Source organism: Pristiophorus japonicus, chromosome 20, assembly GCF_044704955.1.
Source record: "Pristiophorus japonicus isolate sPriJap1 chromosome 20, sPriJap1.hap1, whole genome shotgun sequence".
NCBI classification, from domain to species: Eukaryota; Metazoa; Chordata; class Chondrichthyes; family Pristiophoridae; genus Pristiophorus; species Pristiophorus japonicus.
This window is the reverse complement of record NC_091996.1, coordinates 17345071-17361785: the sequence shown is the minus strand read 5'-3', so window position 1 is coordinate 17361785 and position 16715 is coordinate 17345071. Positions and strand designations below refer to the sequence as shown.

The following is a 16715-nucleotide window of genomic DNA, read 5'->3' as shown; positions in this document are numbered from 1 at the left end:
CCCCTCCCCCCCCCTGCCGTCGGGAACGGCTGCCTCAACTTCTGAGGCTTCCTGCAGCCTTCTCACTGCCTCCCCCCGCCCCCCCCCCGCCCTGCCGTCAGGAAACCGCTGCCTGAAAGGCCTGCCTGAAGCACTTTCACACAGGTAGGAACATGGTTTATTTAATCTTTTCTTTGCTTATAAATTTTTATTCAGGTTGGATTTATTTGTATAAGTATAACTAAGGATTTATTGTAGAATGTAATGACTTCCCTCCCCCCCCACCTCGTTCCGGACGCCTAATTTGTAACCTGCGCCTGATTTTTTTAATGTGTAGACAAGGTTTTTTCAAGCCTACAAAAATCTTCACTTGCTCCATTCTAAGTTAGTTTGGAGTACGTTTTCACTGTGGAAACTTTCAAATCAGGCGTCATTGGCTGGACACGCCCCCTTTTGGAAAAAAATTTCTGTTCAAAAGTGAAACTGTTCTACCTGACTAGAACTGCAGAAAACTTAAATGTGGAGAATTCCGATTTCTAAGATACTCCGTTCTCCACCAGTTGCTCCTAAAAATCAGGAGCAAATCATGTGGAAACTTGGGGCAATTATCACTACTCTATTGTTTTTACATCTTTCTGAAATTTGCTTGCAAATTTGCTTCTCCATCTTCTGAGTATTTCATGGTCTATAGTATACAGACAGTGGCATAACTGCTCATGTTCTGCTTCTTAACTCTAACCAAATAGATTCTGTCTTAGACTCCTCAAGCACATCATCCCAACCAGGGCTGTAACAGTATCTTTGACCAATATTGCCACCCCCTTCTCTTTTTCTTTTCCCCTTCCCTCTTCCTCTTGAATACATTGTGGCCAGGAATGTTAAGTTTCTATTCCTGCCTTGTTTGGGCCAGGTTTCCATTATTGCCACAATATTATAACCCCATGTGGCAAACTAGTGGCTGCAGCTCACCAGCCTTATTTATCACGCTCCGTGCATTTACGAATATATACTCCAAACCTGCCTTAGTCTGCTTAGCATTGTTCCCCTGTCTGATCCTTCCTATTTCTGGACTACTCTTTATTCTAATGATGTTTGTCTCTCTCAGTTCTCTGTGCAATGTTTCTCCTCCCTGGCTCCCCTCCCTCTGCCAAATTCGTTTAAACCCTCCCCCACAGCACTAGTTAACTTTTCCGCAAGGATATTGGTTCACCTTGTACAGGTCCCTCCTGCCCCAGAACTGGTCCCAATTGCGACAGGAATCTGAAGCTCTCCTTCCTGCACCATTTCTCCAGCCACGCATTAACCTGCTTTATTTTGCTGTTCCTATACTCATTAGCATGTGACACTAGGAATAATCTAGAGGTTCCCACCTTTGAGGTCCTGCTCTTTAGTTTCCTCCCAGCTCCTGAAACTCTGCCGAGAGGACCTCAACCCTTTTCTTTCCTATGTCATTCCAACATGAACCACAATTCTGGCTGTTCCCCTTCTACCCACAGAATGTTCCCTACCCTGGCACCAGGGAGGCAACACACCATATCAGCGGTGCAGAAACGGCTGACACTCCATCTGATTATCTAAGCCCCTATGACAACTGCATTTCTACAAGATGATGCAATTCGAAGTTTAAAAAACATAATTTGTGCAGAGAATTTTATAATAAAAGTTGGATTGGTTCTGCCCAAGCTCCTACTAAGGCTGACTATTAATAGCCAACACAAATTGGTGCCCTTTGTACTTTATGTAATATAATACAAATCAATGGTCTTCCAAAATATGAAAAGTGGTAATGATCACTGATGTAAGACTTTGCTGATGAATGTAAAAAGTTCAAATTATTTTGAAAATCTAAATAATTTCCTTGATGGAGTGCATTATACTTAGTTTTTACCAGAGTAAACCAGACTTACTGCTTGACAAAATAAAAAGCAAGAAAAGTGGCATTTAAATGATACTGATTTAAGTAACAAAATTGTATAATTTCTCAGCTATCTCACAAAACCAATGGAACATGGCCAGGATTGCAATCATCAGTTGATTCTAATCTCCCAAAAACCTCAAAAGAGCTGATGGAATGGGCCATTAAAAATGAGTTTGCTACTACATCGTTGACGGAGATTCCATTGGTTGATGAGATCAAACTTAAATTTGATCTTCATGGTAAGAGGAACAATAGTTACACACAGCCTTTCCAAATGTTAGTTAAATTATTTTTCGTCGGCAAATAAATCATGTATGTGACGATATCAAGTAAACTATGTGAGCCAGGAATGGTACATGGCATGGGCAAATTCCAGAAAATGAAGCAGAGTAAAATTGGGAAAGGTGTCGAGGCCTTGGAGAGGGTGCAGAGGAGATTTGCTGAAGTGATGCCAGTTACGTGGATGTTGTGTATGCAATAACTTAATAGACTGAATACTGTAAACAGGTACAAACCTAGCTCTACTTTATTAGGGCCCAAAGTGATTACATTACAAGATAGCTAGCCTTTTATACCTGGGTTGCACACACGTGCGCACAGCCCAATGACCTCCGACAGTGGCACCACCTAGTGGCTAGTAAAACCAAGCATACATACATGACAGTGGAGAGACTAGAGAGGCTGGCATTGTTCACCTTGGAGTGGAGAAGGTTAAGGGGAGACTTAATAGAGGTGTTCGGGATCATGAATGATTTGCTATATTAAATAAGGAGAAACTATTTAGTGGCAGAAGGGTTGCTAAGCAGAGGACACAGATTTGGGGTAGTTGGCAAAGGAACCAGAGGTGTGATGAGTTTGTTGTGATCTGGAATGCACTTTCTGGGGGGTGGTGAAAGCGGATTCAGTGGTGACTTTTGAAAGGGAATTGGGTAGATGTTTGGGGGGTGGGGGGGAGGGGAGAAGGAATTTGCAGGACTGTGGGGAAGAGACAGGGAAGTGGGACTAGTTGGATGGTCTTTCGGGGAGTCGGCACAGGCATTGATGGGCCGAATGGTTTCCTTCTATGATAAAAAAGAATTGACTTCATTATTAAAATTATAATAGTCAAAAAAAAGTTATTCTAAATCTACACTGAATGTTGAATATTGTGTTGTGTACATGTAATGTTCCTACTGTTGGTAAACTATTGAGATTATATAGCTCATCTTAGCCATATTTCTCTCATTTGTTTGATCCATGCTGTATCAGTCGAACAACTTGTGACAAAAAACTGGAATAACATCATGCTGGCAATAATAATTAGGATTTTGAACATTATTAAAGTGTGTTTTAAAATGGAACACATTCTTAATAGTATTTTACAATAAAGTGATTTTTATTGAGTGAGTGAGAAAAACCTTACAAGCACCATCAAATATGAACTTATGGTTCCTTGTTTTAATCATACTAGCAATCTCCAGCTGAGTTGCTCCTGGTGTGTAGGAGAATACATTGTTTAGTTGTCCCCATGGCAGATCGTGTTGCACCAATTAGAGTTTATACTATACATTAGTATAGTATCATTGCTCTAAGTATGTGTTTTCCCTCATGGCAGAGCTCATGTCCCAAATAGTGAGGTGAAAAGTAACAAAAAAAAAATTAAAAGTCTCTAATATTTCTGCACTTTAAATAATAGGCTTTGAGTTTGTTATGGCATCAATTTGTATAGCTCATGTTCAGCATATGGTTTCTCCATAGCATATTTCATTCCTCCACTTGCTTAGAATTGATACCATATATTTGTATAGTTTAATCACTTTAATTGCTTGTAAAGGATTCAAGTTGTTTAAGAGTTCAGTGCCAACTTAACCAGCATGATGAGTAGTTGCTCAGAGGAACCCTCTGAAGGATAAGGAGAAGAAAAGGAAGTAGGTGTGTGGGGTTAGAGAGGTGTTATGGGTCAGAAAAGGGATCATGAGGTTGGGGAGGGGTCACAATGTCTGGGTCTGTGAGATCAGGGGCTCATAAAGTGGCACGAGGCCCAAGGTGGAAGGCTGAATCAGTTGTTAATGTGGAAAGAAAAGGGGGCAAGTAGGTGGTCGATCAAGACCCTAAATCAGATGATCACTAATGAGTCAGGCAGGTAGCAGAGATCATAGGAGGCCTGCAACTACAGTGCGATGAGAGGATATAGAGGCACTGGAGAAGGTACAAAAAATATTTACAAGAATGATAGCAGATCTAAGAGGTTCGAACATCAGGAAAGAGCTAACAGGCTTGGGGCTCTTTTCTTTAGAAAAGAGAAGGCTGAGCGGTGACCTAATAGAGGTCTTTAAAATTATGAAAGAGTTTGATAAGGTAGATGTAGAGAAGATCTTTCCACTTGTGGGGAATCCAAAGCTAGCGGTCATAAATATAAGATAGTCACTAATAAATCCAATAAGAAATTCAGGAGAAGCTTCTTTACCCAGAGAGTGGTTAGAATGTGAAACTTGCTACCATATGGAGTAGTTTATGTGAATACTTAAGGGGGAAGTACATGAGGGCGAAAGGGATAAAGTATATGCTGATAGGGTTAAAAAGAAAGACAGACTTGGATTTATATAGAGCCTTTCATGACCACCGGATGTCTCAATGCACTTTACAGCCAATGAAGTACTTTTGGAGTGTAGTCGCTATTGTAATGTGGGAATCGCGGTAGCCAATTTGCGCAAAGCAAGCTCCCTCAAACAGGAATGTAATAATGACCAGATAATCTTTTTTTGTTACGTTGATTGAGGGATAAATATTGGCCAGGGTACCGGGGATAACTCTCCTGTTCGTCTTCGAAATAGTGCCACAGGATCTTTTACATCCACTTGAGAGACGGGGCCTCGGTTTAACATCTCATCTGAAAGATGGCACCTGCAACAATGCAGCGCTCCCTCAGCACAGCACTGGAGTGTCAGCTTGGAGTCAAGTCCCTGGAGTGGGACTTGAATCCCCAATCTGCTGACACAGACGAAGATGGATGGGAGGAGGCTCATGTGGAGCATAAACACTGGTGCAGGCCAAATAGCCTATTCCTGTGCTGTAAAATCTGTCATTCTGTGTACTGAGCAAATAGTAATTGCAATTGTAATAATATGATGCATGATTTTGCCATTATAAATGTTAACATAAAAAATTTCACTCAAAATTTGTGACATAGGTCGTAAGTAGACTTACCGTGGATAGAAATGCATGCCATATGCAAAACCTTTACTATAGATATTTATGTATGTAATTTAAAAAGTTCTGGGCAAAATCATGTCAAACTTTCAATGGAACTGAGTTGAAATTGTCTCTCATTAATTTGACTTGGTGCCCTCCAGTTATTAAAGAGAGAATGCTGTAATTCCATAAAGATACATTTTATGCTCTATGTATTTTCTCCCCGAACCACTTCATTTCCAGGTAGAAGTGAATAGCATGAAGTTCAGCACTTTTGGCAGGAAGAAGGAGAATGTGGTCATTTATTTTAGAAACCATATTGATGACTATGAACTATTTAATTGTTTTCACAGCAGATGATGTCCACACTTCCACATCGCAATCAGAGTCTCCAGACAAATATGTTAAGTCTGTTCACTGTGGCGAATCAGAGATGGAAATCACGGTTAGCAAATTTGGGAAGGTAACTATCAAGTATACTGCTCTTGAAACAATGAGGAAGTATTCGATTTGCACTCAAATAGGGCACAAAGTCAGTGGAACCTTAGTTTTGAGCCTCATTTAAATGCTGCTGGTGAGCTGCAAGCGCCAAACGGGTACCCCACTGCAGCTCGCTAGTTGTGGGAGGGCAGATAATTGCCTGGCTCCCACACTGAACATGGATCAGAAGCAGGTCATGGTAATTGCATCAGTTGGTTGTATAAGTCATTGATCATATCCCATCTGGATAATGTTTGCAGTCTGGTCACCTAATCATGAGAAGAGAGAAAGAGTAGCTTGTTTTCTTTGAAAAAGAGGAGACCTTGAAATGAATAACATCAAGATTTTAATATTGTGACTCTTTTTTTTTTTAAATTAAAATTAGAATATGTTTAAATACTGCCATCCTTAATTTTTCACACCACAAGCTTGAAAGTACTGTCAGCTCTTGTTTCCCAAAAGTAAGGTGTTCCATTCCAAGGATGTGGGGTGCAAACTACCCAAACAGTAGGAGTGAGGTTGGGGACAGCATCAAACAAGAAATAAGAGATGTGTGCAATAAAGGTTCAGCAGTTATCATGGGCGACTTTAATCTACATATTGATTCGGCTAACCAAACTGGTAGCAATGCGGTGGAGGAGGATTTCCTGGAGTGTATTAGGAATGGTTTTCTAGACCAGTATGTCGAGGTACCAACTAGAAAGCTGGCCATCCTAGACTGGGTGATGTGTAATGAGAAGGGACTAATTAGCAATCTTGTTGTACAAGGCCCCTTGGGGAAGAGTGACCATAATATGGTAGAATTCTTTATTAAGATGGAGAGTGACACAGTTAATTTGGAAACTAGGGTCCTGAACTTAAGGAAAGGTAACTTCGACAGTATGAGGTATGAATTGGCCAGAATAGACTGGCAAAGGATACTTAAAGGGTTGACAGTGGATAAGCAATGGCAAACATTTAAAGATCACATGGATGAACTTCAGCAATTGTACATCCCTGTCTGAAGTAAAAACAAAACGGGGAAACATAGAAACATAGAAAATAGGTGCAGGAGCAGGCCATTCAGCCCTTCTAGCCTGCACCGCCATTCAATGAGTTCATGGCTGAACATGAAACTTCAGTACCCCCTTCCTGCTTTCTCGCCATAACCCTTGATCCCCCGAGTAGTAAGGACTTCATCTAACTCCCTTTTGAATATATTTAGTGAATTGGCCTCAACTACTTTCTGTGGTAGAGAATTCCACAGGTTCACCACTCTCTGGGTGAAGAAGTTTCTCCTCATCTCGGTCCTAAATGGCTTACCCCTTATCCTCAGACTGTGACCCCTGGTTCTGGACTTCCCCAACATTGGGAACATTCTTTCTGCATCTAACCTGTCTAAACCCGTCAGAATTTTAAACGTTTCTATGAGGTCCCCTCTCATTCTTCTGAACTCCAGTGAATACAAGCCCAATTGATCCAATCTTTCTTGATAGGTCAGTCCCGCCATCCCGGGAATCAGTCTGGTGAACCTTCGCTGCACTCCCTCAATAGCAAGAATGTCCTTCCTCAAGTTAGGAGACCAAAACTGTACACAATACTCCAGGTGTGGCCTCACCAAGGCCCTGTACAACTGTAGCAACACCTCCCTGCCCCTGTATTCAAATCCCCTCGCTATGAAGGCCAACATGCCATTTGCTTTCTTAACCGCCTGCTGTACCTGCATGCCAACCTTCAATGACTGATGTACCATGACACCCAGGTCTCGTTGCACCTTCCCTTTTCCTAATCTGTCACCATTCAGATAATAGTCTGTCTCTCTGTTTTTACCACCAAAGTGGATAACCTCACATTTATCCACATTATACTTCATCTGCCATGCATTTGCCCACTCACCTAACCTATCCAAGTCACTCTGCAGCCTAATAGCATCCTCCTCGCAGCTCACACTGCCACCCAACTTAGTATCATCCGCAAATTTGGAGATACTGCATTTAATCCCCTCGTCTAAATCATTAATGTACAATGTAAACAGCTGGGGCCCCAGCACAGAACCTTGCGGCACTCCACTAGTCACTGCCTGCCATTCTGAAAAGTACCCGTTTACTCCTACTCTTTGCTTCCTGTCTGACAACCAGTTCTCAATCCACGTCAGCACACTACCCCCAATCCCATGTGCTTTAACTTTGCACATTAATCTCTTGTGTGGGACCTTGTCGAAAGCCTTCTGAAAGTCCAAATATACCACATCAACTGGTTCTCCTTTGTCCACTTTACTGGAAACATCCTCAAAAAATTCCAGAAGATTTGTCAAGCATGATTTCCCTTTCACAAATCCATGCTGACTTGGACCTATCATGTCACCATTTTCCAGATGCACTGCTATGACATCCTTAATAATTGATTCCATCATTTTACCCACTACTGAGGTCAGGCTGACCGGTCTATAATTCCCTGTTTTCTCTCTCCCTCCTTTTTTAAAAAGTGGGGTTACATTGGCTACCCTCCACTCCATAGGAACTGATCCAGAGTCAATGGAATGTTGGAAAATGACTGTCAATGCATCCGCTATTTCCAAGGCCACCTCCTTAAGTACTCTAGGATGCAGGCCATCAGGCCCTGGGGATTTATCTGCCTTCAATCCCATCAATTTCCCCAACACAATTTCCCGACTAATAAAGATTTCCCTCAGTTCCTCTTCCTTACTAGACCCTCTGACCCCTTTTATATCCACAGGTGGTTCAACTGTGGATAACAAGGGAAATTAAGGATAGTGTTAAAACCAAGGAAGTGGCATATAAATTGGCTAGAAAAAGCAACAAACCTGAGGACTGGGAGAAATTTAGAATTCAACAGAGGAGGATTAAAGGTTTAACTAGGAGGGGGAAAATAGAGTATGAGAGGAAGCTTGCAGGGAACGTTAAAAACTGACTGCAAAAGCTTCTATAAATATGTGAAGAGAAAAAGATTAGTGAAGACAAACGTAGGTCCCTTGCAGTTGGATTCAGGTGAATTTATAATGGGGAACAAAGAAATGGCAGACCAATTGAACAAATACTTTGGTTCTGTCTTCACGAAAGAAAACACAAATAACCTTCTGGATGTACTAGGGGACAGTGGGTCTAGTGAGAAGGAAATTGTGTTAGGGAAATTGATGGGATTGAAGGCCGATAAATCCCCAGGGCCTGATAGTCTGCATCCCAGAGCACTTAAGGAAGTGGCCCTAGAAATAGTGGAAGCATTGGTGATCATTTTCCAACAGTCTATCGACTCTGGATCAGTTCCTATGGACTGGAGGGTAGCTAATATATCACCACTTTTTTAAAAAAGGAGGGAGAGAAAACGGGGCATTATAGACCGGTTAGACTGACATCAATAGTGGGGAAAATGTTGGAATCAATCATTAAGGATGAAATAGCCAGTGCATTTGGAAAGCAGTGACGGGATCGATCCAAGTCAGCATGGATTTATGAAAGGGAAATCATACTTGACAAATATTCTAGAATTTTTTGAGGATGTAACTAGTAGAGTGGACAAGGGAGAACCAGTGGATGTGGTGTATTTGGACTTTCAAAAGGCTTTTGACAAGGTCCTGCACAAGAGATTTGTGTGCAAAATCAAAGCACATGATATTGGGGATAATGTACTGACGTGGATAGAGAACTGGTTGGCAGACAGGAAGCAGAGAGTCGGGATAAACACGTCCTTTTCAGAATGGCAAGCAGTGACTAGTGGAATGCCGCAGGGCTCAGTGCTGGGACTCCAGCTCTTTACAATATACATTAACGATTTAGATGAAGGAATTGAGTGTAATATCTCCAAGTTTGCAGATGACACTAAACTGGGCGGCAGTGTGAGCTGTGAGGAGGACGCTAAGAGACTGCAGGGTGACTTGGACAGGTTAGTTGAGTGGGCAAATGCATGGCAGATACAGTATAATGTGGATAAATGTGAGGTTATCCATTTTGGGGGAAAAAAACACGAAGGCAGAATATTATCTGAATGGCGGCAGATTAGGAAAAGGGGGGGTGCAACGATACCTGTGTGTCATGGTTCATCAATCATTGAAAGTTGGCATGCAGGTACAGCAGGCGGTGAAGAAGCCAAATGGTATGTTGGTCTTCATAGCTAGATGATTTGAGTATAGGAGCAGGAAGGTCTTACTGCACTTGTACAGGGCCTTGGTGAGGCCTCACCTGGAATATTGTGTTCAGTTTTGGTCTCCTAATCTGAGGAAGGACGTTCTTGCTATTGAGGGAGTGCAGCGAAGGTTCACCAGACTGATTCCAGGGATGGCTGGACTGACATATGAGGAGAGACTGAATCAACTGGGCCTTTATTCACTGGCGTTTAGAAGAATGAGAGGAGATCTCATAGAAACATATAAGATTCTGATGGGACTGGACAGGTTAGATGCGGGAAGAATGTTCCCGATGTTGGGGAAGTCCAGAACCAGGTGACATAGTCTTAGGATAAGGGGTAGGCCATTTAGGACTGAGATGAAGAGAAACTTCTTCACTCAGAGTTGTTAACCTGTGGAATTCCCTGCTGCAGAGAGTTGTTGATGCCAGTTCATTAGATATATTCAAGAGGGAGTTAGATATGGCCCTTGTGGCTAAAGAGATCAAGGGGTATGGAGAGAAAGCAGGAAAGGGGTACTGAGGGAATGATCAGCCATGATCTTACTGAATGGTGGTGCAGGGTCGAAGGGCCGAATGGTCTACTCCTGCACCTATTTTCTATGTTTCTAAGCACAGATACTACACAGTAAGGTTTGAAGGCTTAGTTCAGTATGATCTGAACTAACTCGTGATCAAATTAGAAATCTTGAGCTACTAAAATTATAGTCAAACTCCAGAGTAAAGTGCTTATTGAACAAAAGTTGTTTTGGTTTTTTTTTGGTTTCAGCTTTTTTTTGATTACATAAATGTGATATTTTCAACAAAAAAAGCAAATTGAACTAAATTTGTCTTGTTTTAGCCTAATAGTGTTTCTTACAAAAAGCAAATTACTGCGGATCATGGAAATCTGAAATAAAAACAGAAAATGCTGGAAATACTCGGGCAGCATCTTTGGCGAGAGAAACAAAAGTTAACGGCCACGATTTGGCCGGCACTCAGTGGGCAGGACTTTTTTCTTTATTCGTTCAGGGGATGTGGGTGTCACTGGCAAGGCCAGCTATTATTGCCCTTCCCTAATTGCCCTTGAGACGGTGGTGGTGAACCGCATTCTTGAACCGCTGCAGTCCACGTGGTGAAGGTACTCTGCTGTTAGGGAGGGAGTTCCAGGATTTTGACCCAGTGACGATGAAGGAACGGCGAAATACTGACAATTCAGGGTGGTGTGTGACTTGGCGGGGAACATGGAGGTGGTGTTCCCATGCGCCTGCTGTCGCAGGTTTAGTGAGTTGCAACAGTATATTTTGTAGAAGGTACACACTGCAGCCACGATACACCAGTGGTGGAGAGAGTGAATGTTAAAGGTGGTACATGAGGCGCCAATCAAGCGGGCTGCTTTATCCTGGATGATGTTGAGCTTCTTGAGTGTTGGAGCTGTATTCATCCAGGCAAGTGAAGAGTATGCCATCACACTCCTGACTTGTGCGTTGTAGATAGTGGAAAGGCTTTGGGGTGTCAGGAGGTGAGCCACTCGCCGCAGAATACCCAGTCTCTGACCTGCTATTCTAGCCACAGTATTTATGTGGCTGGTGCAGTTAAGTTTCTGGTCAGTGGTGGCCCCCAGCATGTTAATGGTGAGGGATTCGGCAATGGTAATGCCATTGAATGTCATGGTGGCGGTGGTTAGACTTTCGCTTGTTGGAGATAGTCATTGCCTGACACTTATGTGGTGAAATTGTTACTTGCCACTTACCAGCCCAAGCCTGAATGTCGTCCAAGTCCTGCTGCATGTGGGTATGGACTACTTCATTATCTGGAGTTGCAAATGGCACTGAACACTGTGCAGTCATAAGCGAACATCCCCACTTCTGACCTTTTATGATGGAAGGGAGGTCATTGATACACCAGCTGAAGACGGTTGGGCCTAGGACATTGCCCTGAGGAACTCCTGCAGTGATGTCGTGGGGCTGTGATGACTGACCTCCAACCACCACAACCCTCTTCCTTTGTGCTAGGTATGACCCCAGTTAGTGGAGAGTTTCCCCCCTGATTCCCATTGACTTCATTTTTACTTGATGCCACACTCTGTCAAATGCTGCTTTGATGTCGAGGGCAGTCACTCTCACCTCACCTCGAATTCAGCTCTTCTGTCCATGTTTGGACCAAGGTGTAATGAGATCTGGAGCCAAGTATGGAACCAAAACTGGGCATCAATGAGCAGGTTATTGGTGAGCAAGTGCCACTTGATAGCACTATCAACAACACCTTCCATCACCTTGCTGATAATTGAGAGGGGTGGTAATTTCCCGGATTGGATTTGTCCTTTTTGTGGATAGGACATACCTGGGTAGTTTTCCACATAGAAATATAGAAAATAGGTGCAGGAGTAGGCCATTCGGCCCTTCGAGCCTGCACCACCATTCAATAAGATCATGGCTGATCATTCCCTCAGTACTCCATTCCTGTGTTCTCTCCATACTCCTTGATCCCTTTATCCATAAGGGCCATATCTAACTCCCTCTTGAATATATCCAATGAACTGTCTGATAGGTGCCAGTGTTGTAGCTGTACTGGAACAGCTTGGCTAGAGGCATGGTTAGTTCTGGAGCACAAGTTTTCAGCACGACAGCCGGGATGTTGTCGGGGCCCAGTGCCTTTTCTGTATCCAGTGCACTCTGCCGTTTCTTGATATCATGTGGATCAAATTGGCTGAAAACTGGCTTCTGTGATGGTGGGGACTTCTGGAGGAGGCCGATATGGATCATCCACTCGGCACTTCTGGCTGAAGATGGTTGCAAACGCTTCAGCCTAGTCTTTTGCACTCCCGTGCTGGGCTCAGCCATCATTGAGGATGGGGATATTCACGGAGCCTCCTCCTACCGTTAGTTGCTTGATGGTCCACCACCATTCACAACTGGATGTGGCAGGAATGCAAAGCTTTGAGCTGATCCGTTGATTGTGGAATTGATTAGTCCTGTCTATAGCATGCTTCTTTGTTGCAGCTTCCCCAGGTTGGCACCTCATTTTTAGGCACGCCTGGTGCTGTTCCTGGCATGCTCTTCTACACTCCTCATTGAACCAGGGTTGTTCCCCTGGCTTGATGGTAATGGTAGAATGAGGAATATGCAAGGCTATGAGGTTACATATTGTGGTGGAATACAATTCTGCTGCTGCTGATGGCCCACAGTGCCTAATGGATGCCTGGTTTTGAGCTACTAGATTTGTTCTGGATGTATCCCATTTTGCATGGTGGTAGTGCCACACAACACGATGGAGGGTGTCCTCCGTGTGAAGACAGGACTTTGTCTCCAAAAGGAGTCAATGTTGAGGACTCCCAGGGCCACTCCCTCCCGACTATACTACTGTGCCGCCACCCCTGGTGGGTCTGTCCTGCCGGTGGGCTAGGACATATCCAGGATGGTGATGGAAGAGTTTGGGATATTGGCTGAAAGGTAGGTATGATTTTGTGAGTATGACTATTTCAGACTGCTAGCCTATGGGAGTGTGGCTTTGAAGTATCATTTCATGATCTACTGAGATCATTGAAAGGTTTGTGCCACTGCAGCCTGGTCCTCCTGACGACATTCCTGCTTGTGCCCTCTGTGCAATGTGCAACCAGGCTGCGTTCGTCTCCTGGGAAGGTCTCTTCCTCCCATTGGAAGGAAAGAGTATCTTCCTGCATGTTGTGACTCCCTCCATAAGCATGTGGAAGGAGTCATGGGAGAGCCTGGGTGCAGCCCTGCATCTCTGTACAGTGCTTGTCAGTGTTTGCAGCACTTCAGTGCTGTGGAACACTGACAGCACAACTGTCACAATTAATTTGTGCGTGATCCGTTTAAGGAAACCGGCTGATGACGCGTCATCCAGTGACATCATACCTGATTTTTAATTGGCCGGGAACCTCGCTGGGTGGGCTTAACAAGCCCAATCAGGGGAAAGTTGTGTGGGAGGCCTGGATGGAGACAGCAGTAGGGTTGGGACCCACCATTGACATCGCCCGCTTTGGTCCTGCTAAGGCAGGTGAAATCGCAGTCAACGTTTCAGGTCGATGACCTTTCATCAGAACTGCAAAAAGTTAGGGCTGTAACGGGTTTTAAGCAAGTACAGAGACAGGAAAAAGAGAGGGGAGGAAAAAATAAAAGGGAAGGTCTGTGATAAGGTGGAAGCCAGGAGAGATTAAATGACAAAAGGGATGATGGTGCAAGGCAAAAGGGATGGTAATAGGACAAGGGAGGGAATGATTGAGGAATGCTGAAAGAGGAGGGATGGGGAAAGATGTGTTTGGTGGTGGCAGCACACTGGAAATGGCAGAGGATGATCGCTGAATGTGGAGGCCGGTGGGGTGGAAAGTGAGGGCAAGGGGAATCCTATCATGGTTCTGGGAGGGAGGGGAAGGGATGAGCAGAGTGAGAAGTGTGACGGACACAGTCGAAGGCCCCGTCAACCAGAGTGGAGGGGAATCCTCGGTTGAGGAAAACAGTGGTTCTTATTCCTACCACACAGTTTCTATTCATTAGGTTTACTGATCCTAGGCTAACGTATTAAGATTTGAATTTAAGTTTATCTCTCTCTTTTCTGCTCTATTTCTTTTCACAGAACTCAATTGAGCAAATCACATTACTGGATGACAACTGCAAAGCAAGCAGTAATGAAACACACTTCTACCTAAAATACTTTCCTTACACAGAATGTAAAACTACAGAGAGCGAAGATGGTCAGCACTACGTGAACAAAGTATGAGCAATCCCTATTAATAAAAATATTCCAAGAAAAGTTTATATTACGAGCGATGATTTTATCAGGATATAATTACAATAAAACAAATTAAATAAGTTATCAGCATAAATCAATGTATTAAAGGAAAATTGTGTTCATTTAATTCAAATAATCCTAAATGTTATAAAGTGAAATAATTTTTACACCTTTTATAGTGATTCTTTTACCATGTGCTATGCTTTAAAAGTATAGTACCTGAGGTAATGTGAAAATCTCAAGTGAATGAGGAGTGCACTATCGAGCAGTTCTCCAGCATGAGTCAACATCCTCGGAAGAAGATGAAAGAAAACAGAAAATTGGGGAGAAAGAACTGTGGGGAAAAAAAATGAATGAAGAAATGATTTAAGCATAGTTCCTAGAAGCTATTGATTGTCACTTAGTTTAATGTGTTTAGAGTCTGGCTGGAAGCCATTTGTTTTCTTTTTAAAGGAGTGCTTCTTGGCCAGATATAAAATATGCAACAATTAATGACCACTAGCTTGTAGTGCAATTTGTAAGGGTTTTGCACCTAGCACCAATGGATCATATCCCTATCCAAGAAGTACTGTACTGTTACATTCATGATTGTGGTGGTGGCGTGGTGAAACATCTGATATCATGCTGAATGGTTGCAGAGCAAATCTACAGCCCTCTCTCACTAGGACCAGCCTTGTTGACCTAGCATTTGGCTCAATAGTGGTGGAAGTCTTGGAATAGATCACCATTTTCTAACAGATAGTGAGATGGTGTGTGGGTCATGGGACCTCAAAATAGGGGGAAAAATAAAAACAAAAAGGGGAGTTCGAGAACCATCTTGTATTGTAACGCTACCTATAAAAAGAATTTCAGTATTGTATAGACCTAAGAAAAAGCTAATGGAAAGGGAACATTGGTATTAGGATTTAGCCTTGGTCTATGTTGAGTTAGCAGATCTCAGGACAGTGATGGATGCTACAATTAGTCTCAGCATCTCCGAGTTTGCGAAGGGGAGGGAAAATAAGCCAGGATTCTCATTCCATATCACTATCCAGCAACCCCTGCTGCAAAATTTGCAGGAAGCAACATTGGTTGAAGACAGGAAAATCCTGTATTCCCACCCTCATGATCAAATAGCCTGTTGACAATCTGTCTAGATCATAAATTACATGAGCAAGGTAATAAAGGGTTGTTGATGACTGCTGGAATAATACAATAGCATGTTGGTGCCTTCAGAAGAGGATGAAAGATTAGGGGGAATAAAAGAACTGTTAAATAAATTAAAATACATAAACAGAATATATGTCAAGTTCCACCAGGACTAAACTTGTTTTTACTTAAAACAATCGGTTTACACTTAAAAAATCAATTCTAACAAATTATCCCTTTCTGCACAGCTAAAGGTGAAGTTGTACAATGGAACTGATCTAATTCATGATGTAAGTAATCATTTTTTCAGTACACATTACTGATACAAGCAGGATTTGTTCCCATGCACAGCATGTTGTAAATTTTGAAAGTGTATCAAAACATCCATTGCCAAGCACAAACATAATATAGAAGGCCTTTCTTCATATTGCATATTGAATGTCTGGGGACCATCTGTAATACGATCAACAATAAAACAGTGACAAAAGAAATCATACTTGCACAGCTGAATGCTCCTCTGCCATGAATATAATAAAAAGTAAAGGGTTGATTCTGCAGACCTAGGCTGCAATTTTCCCCTTAAAAAATAACGGGTGGGTTTGGTGCTTGGGGGCAGTTACATTGTTAAAAATGTGATTTCTGACCTAATCCTGCCCACTCCCGCTTTTACTGGAGGTGGAATAGGGGCAGGACTTGGGGTGGGCAAACAACCCACTCCCAGGGGGCAGAAGTTTAATTTAAATATTGTAATGAGGCTGGAAGCGCCTCCTTTTTTTTTTCCCCCATCCAATTTGAATGTAATTGCCTGTGGACTGGTTTCGTACAATTCGGGAAACCTGGCAGTTAAACCGAGGTAGGGATTGCTGCATACAGGAGATAAATGGCTTTATACCTGCCTCCTGGGTCCAGGGTCCCTACCTAATCCTCCCTCTCTCTCTTCTCCCCCCCCCACCATGATTGGAGACCACTTCAGAGGCCTCTGATCACCCCTCCCAGGCCTCCGATCCCCACCATGAGGGCCTCCTGCCCCCTCCCCACTGATGATGCTAAGGTCAGCCACGCGATGTCCGATGCTGGCCCCTCTCCCACAATTCCTGCTGCATCATGCCGACCCCCCGATACGCCTCCTGTGATCCCCGATGCCGACACACACCCCCTCCCCCCCCCCCCCCCCCGGACTGACAGCTTCG

At 43.3% G+C, this 16715-nt stretch overlaps 1 protein-coding gene across 3 annotated transcripts in view; it reads left to right on the top strand.

The window, feature by feature from the left end:
• LOC139233184 (transforming growth factor beta receptor type 3-like) overlaps window positions 1–16715 on the top strand; it is a 180013-nt gene that overhangs the window by 112987 nt on the left and 50311 nt on the right. For all 3 annotated transcript variants that reach the window (XM_070863814.1, XM_070863815.1, XM_070863812.1), the window contains exons 8-11: window positions 1965–2136; window positions 5422–5531; window positions 14242–14379; window positions 15774–15815. In XM_070863814.1, the coding sequence (XP_070719915.1) occupies window positions 1965–2136; window positions 5422–5531; window positions 14242–14379; window positions 15774–15815 (462 nt within the window). The remainder of the gene's footprint in view (window positions 1–1964; window positions 2137–5421; window positions 5532–14241; window positions 14380–15773; window positions 15816–16715) is intronic.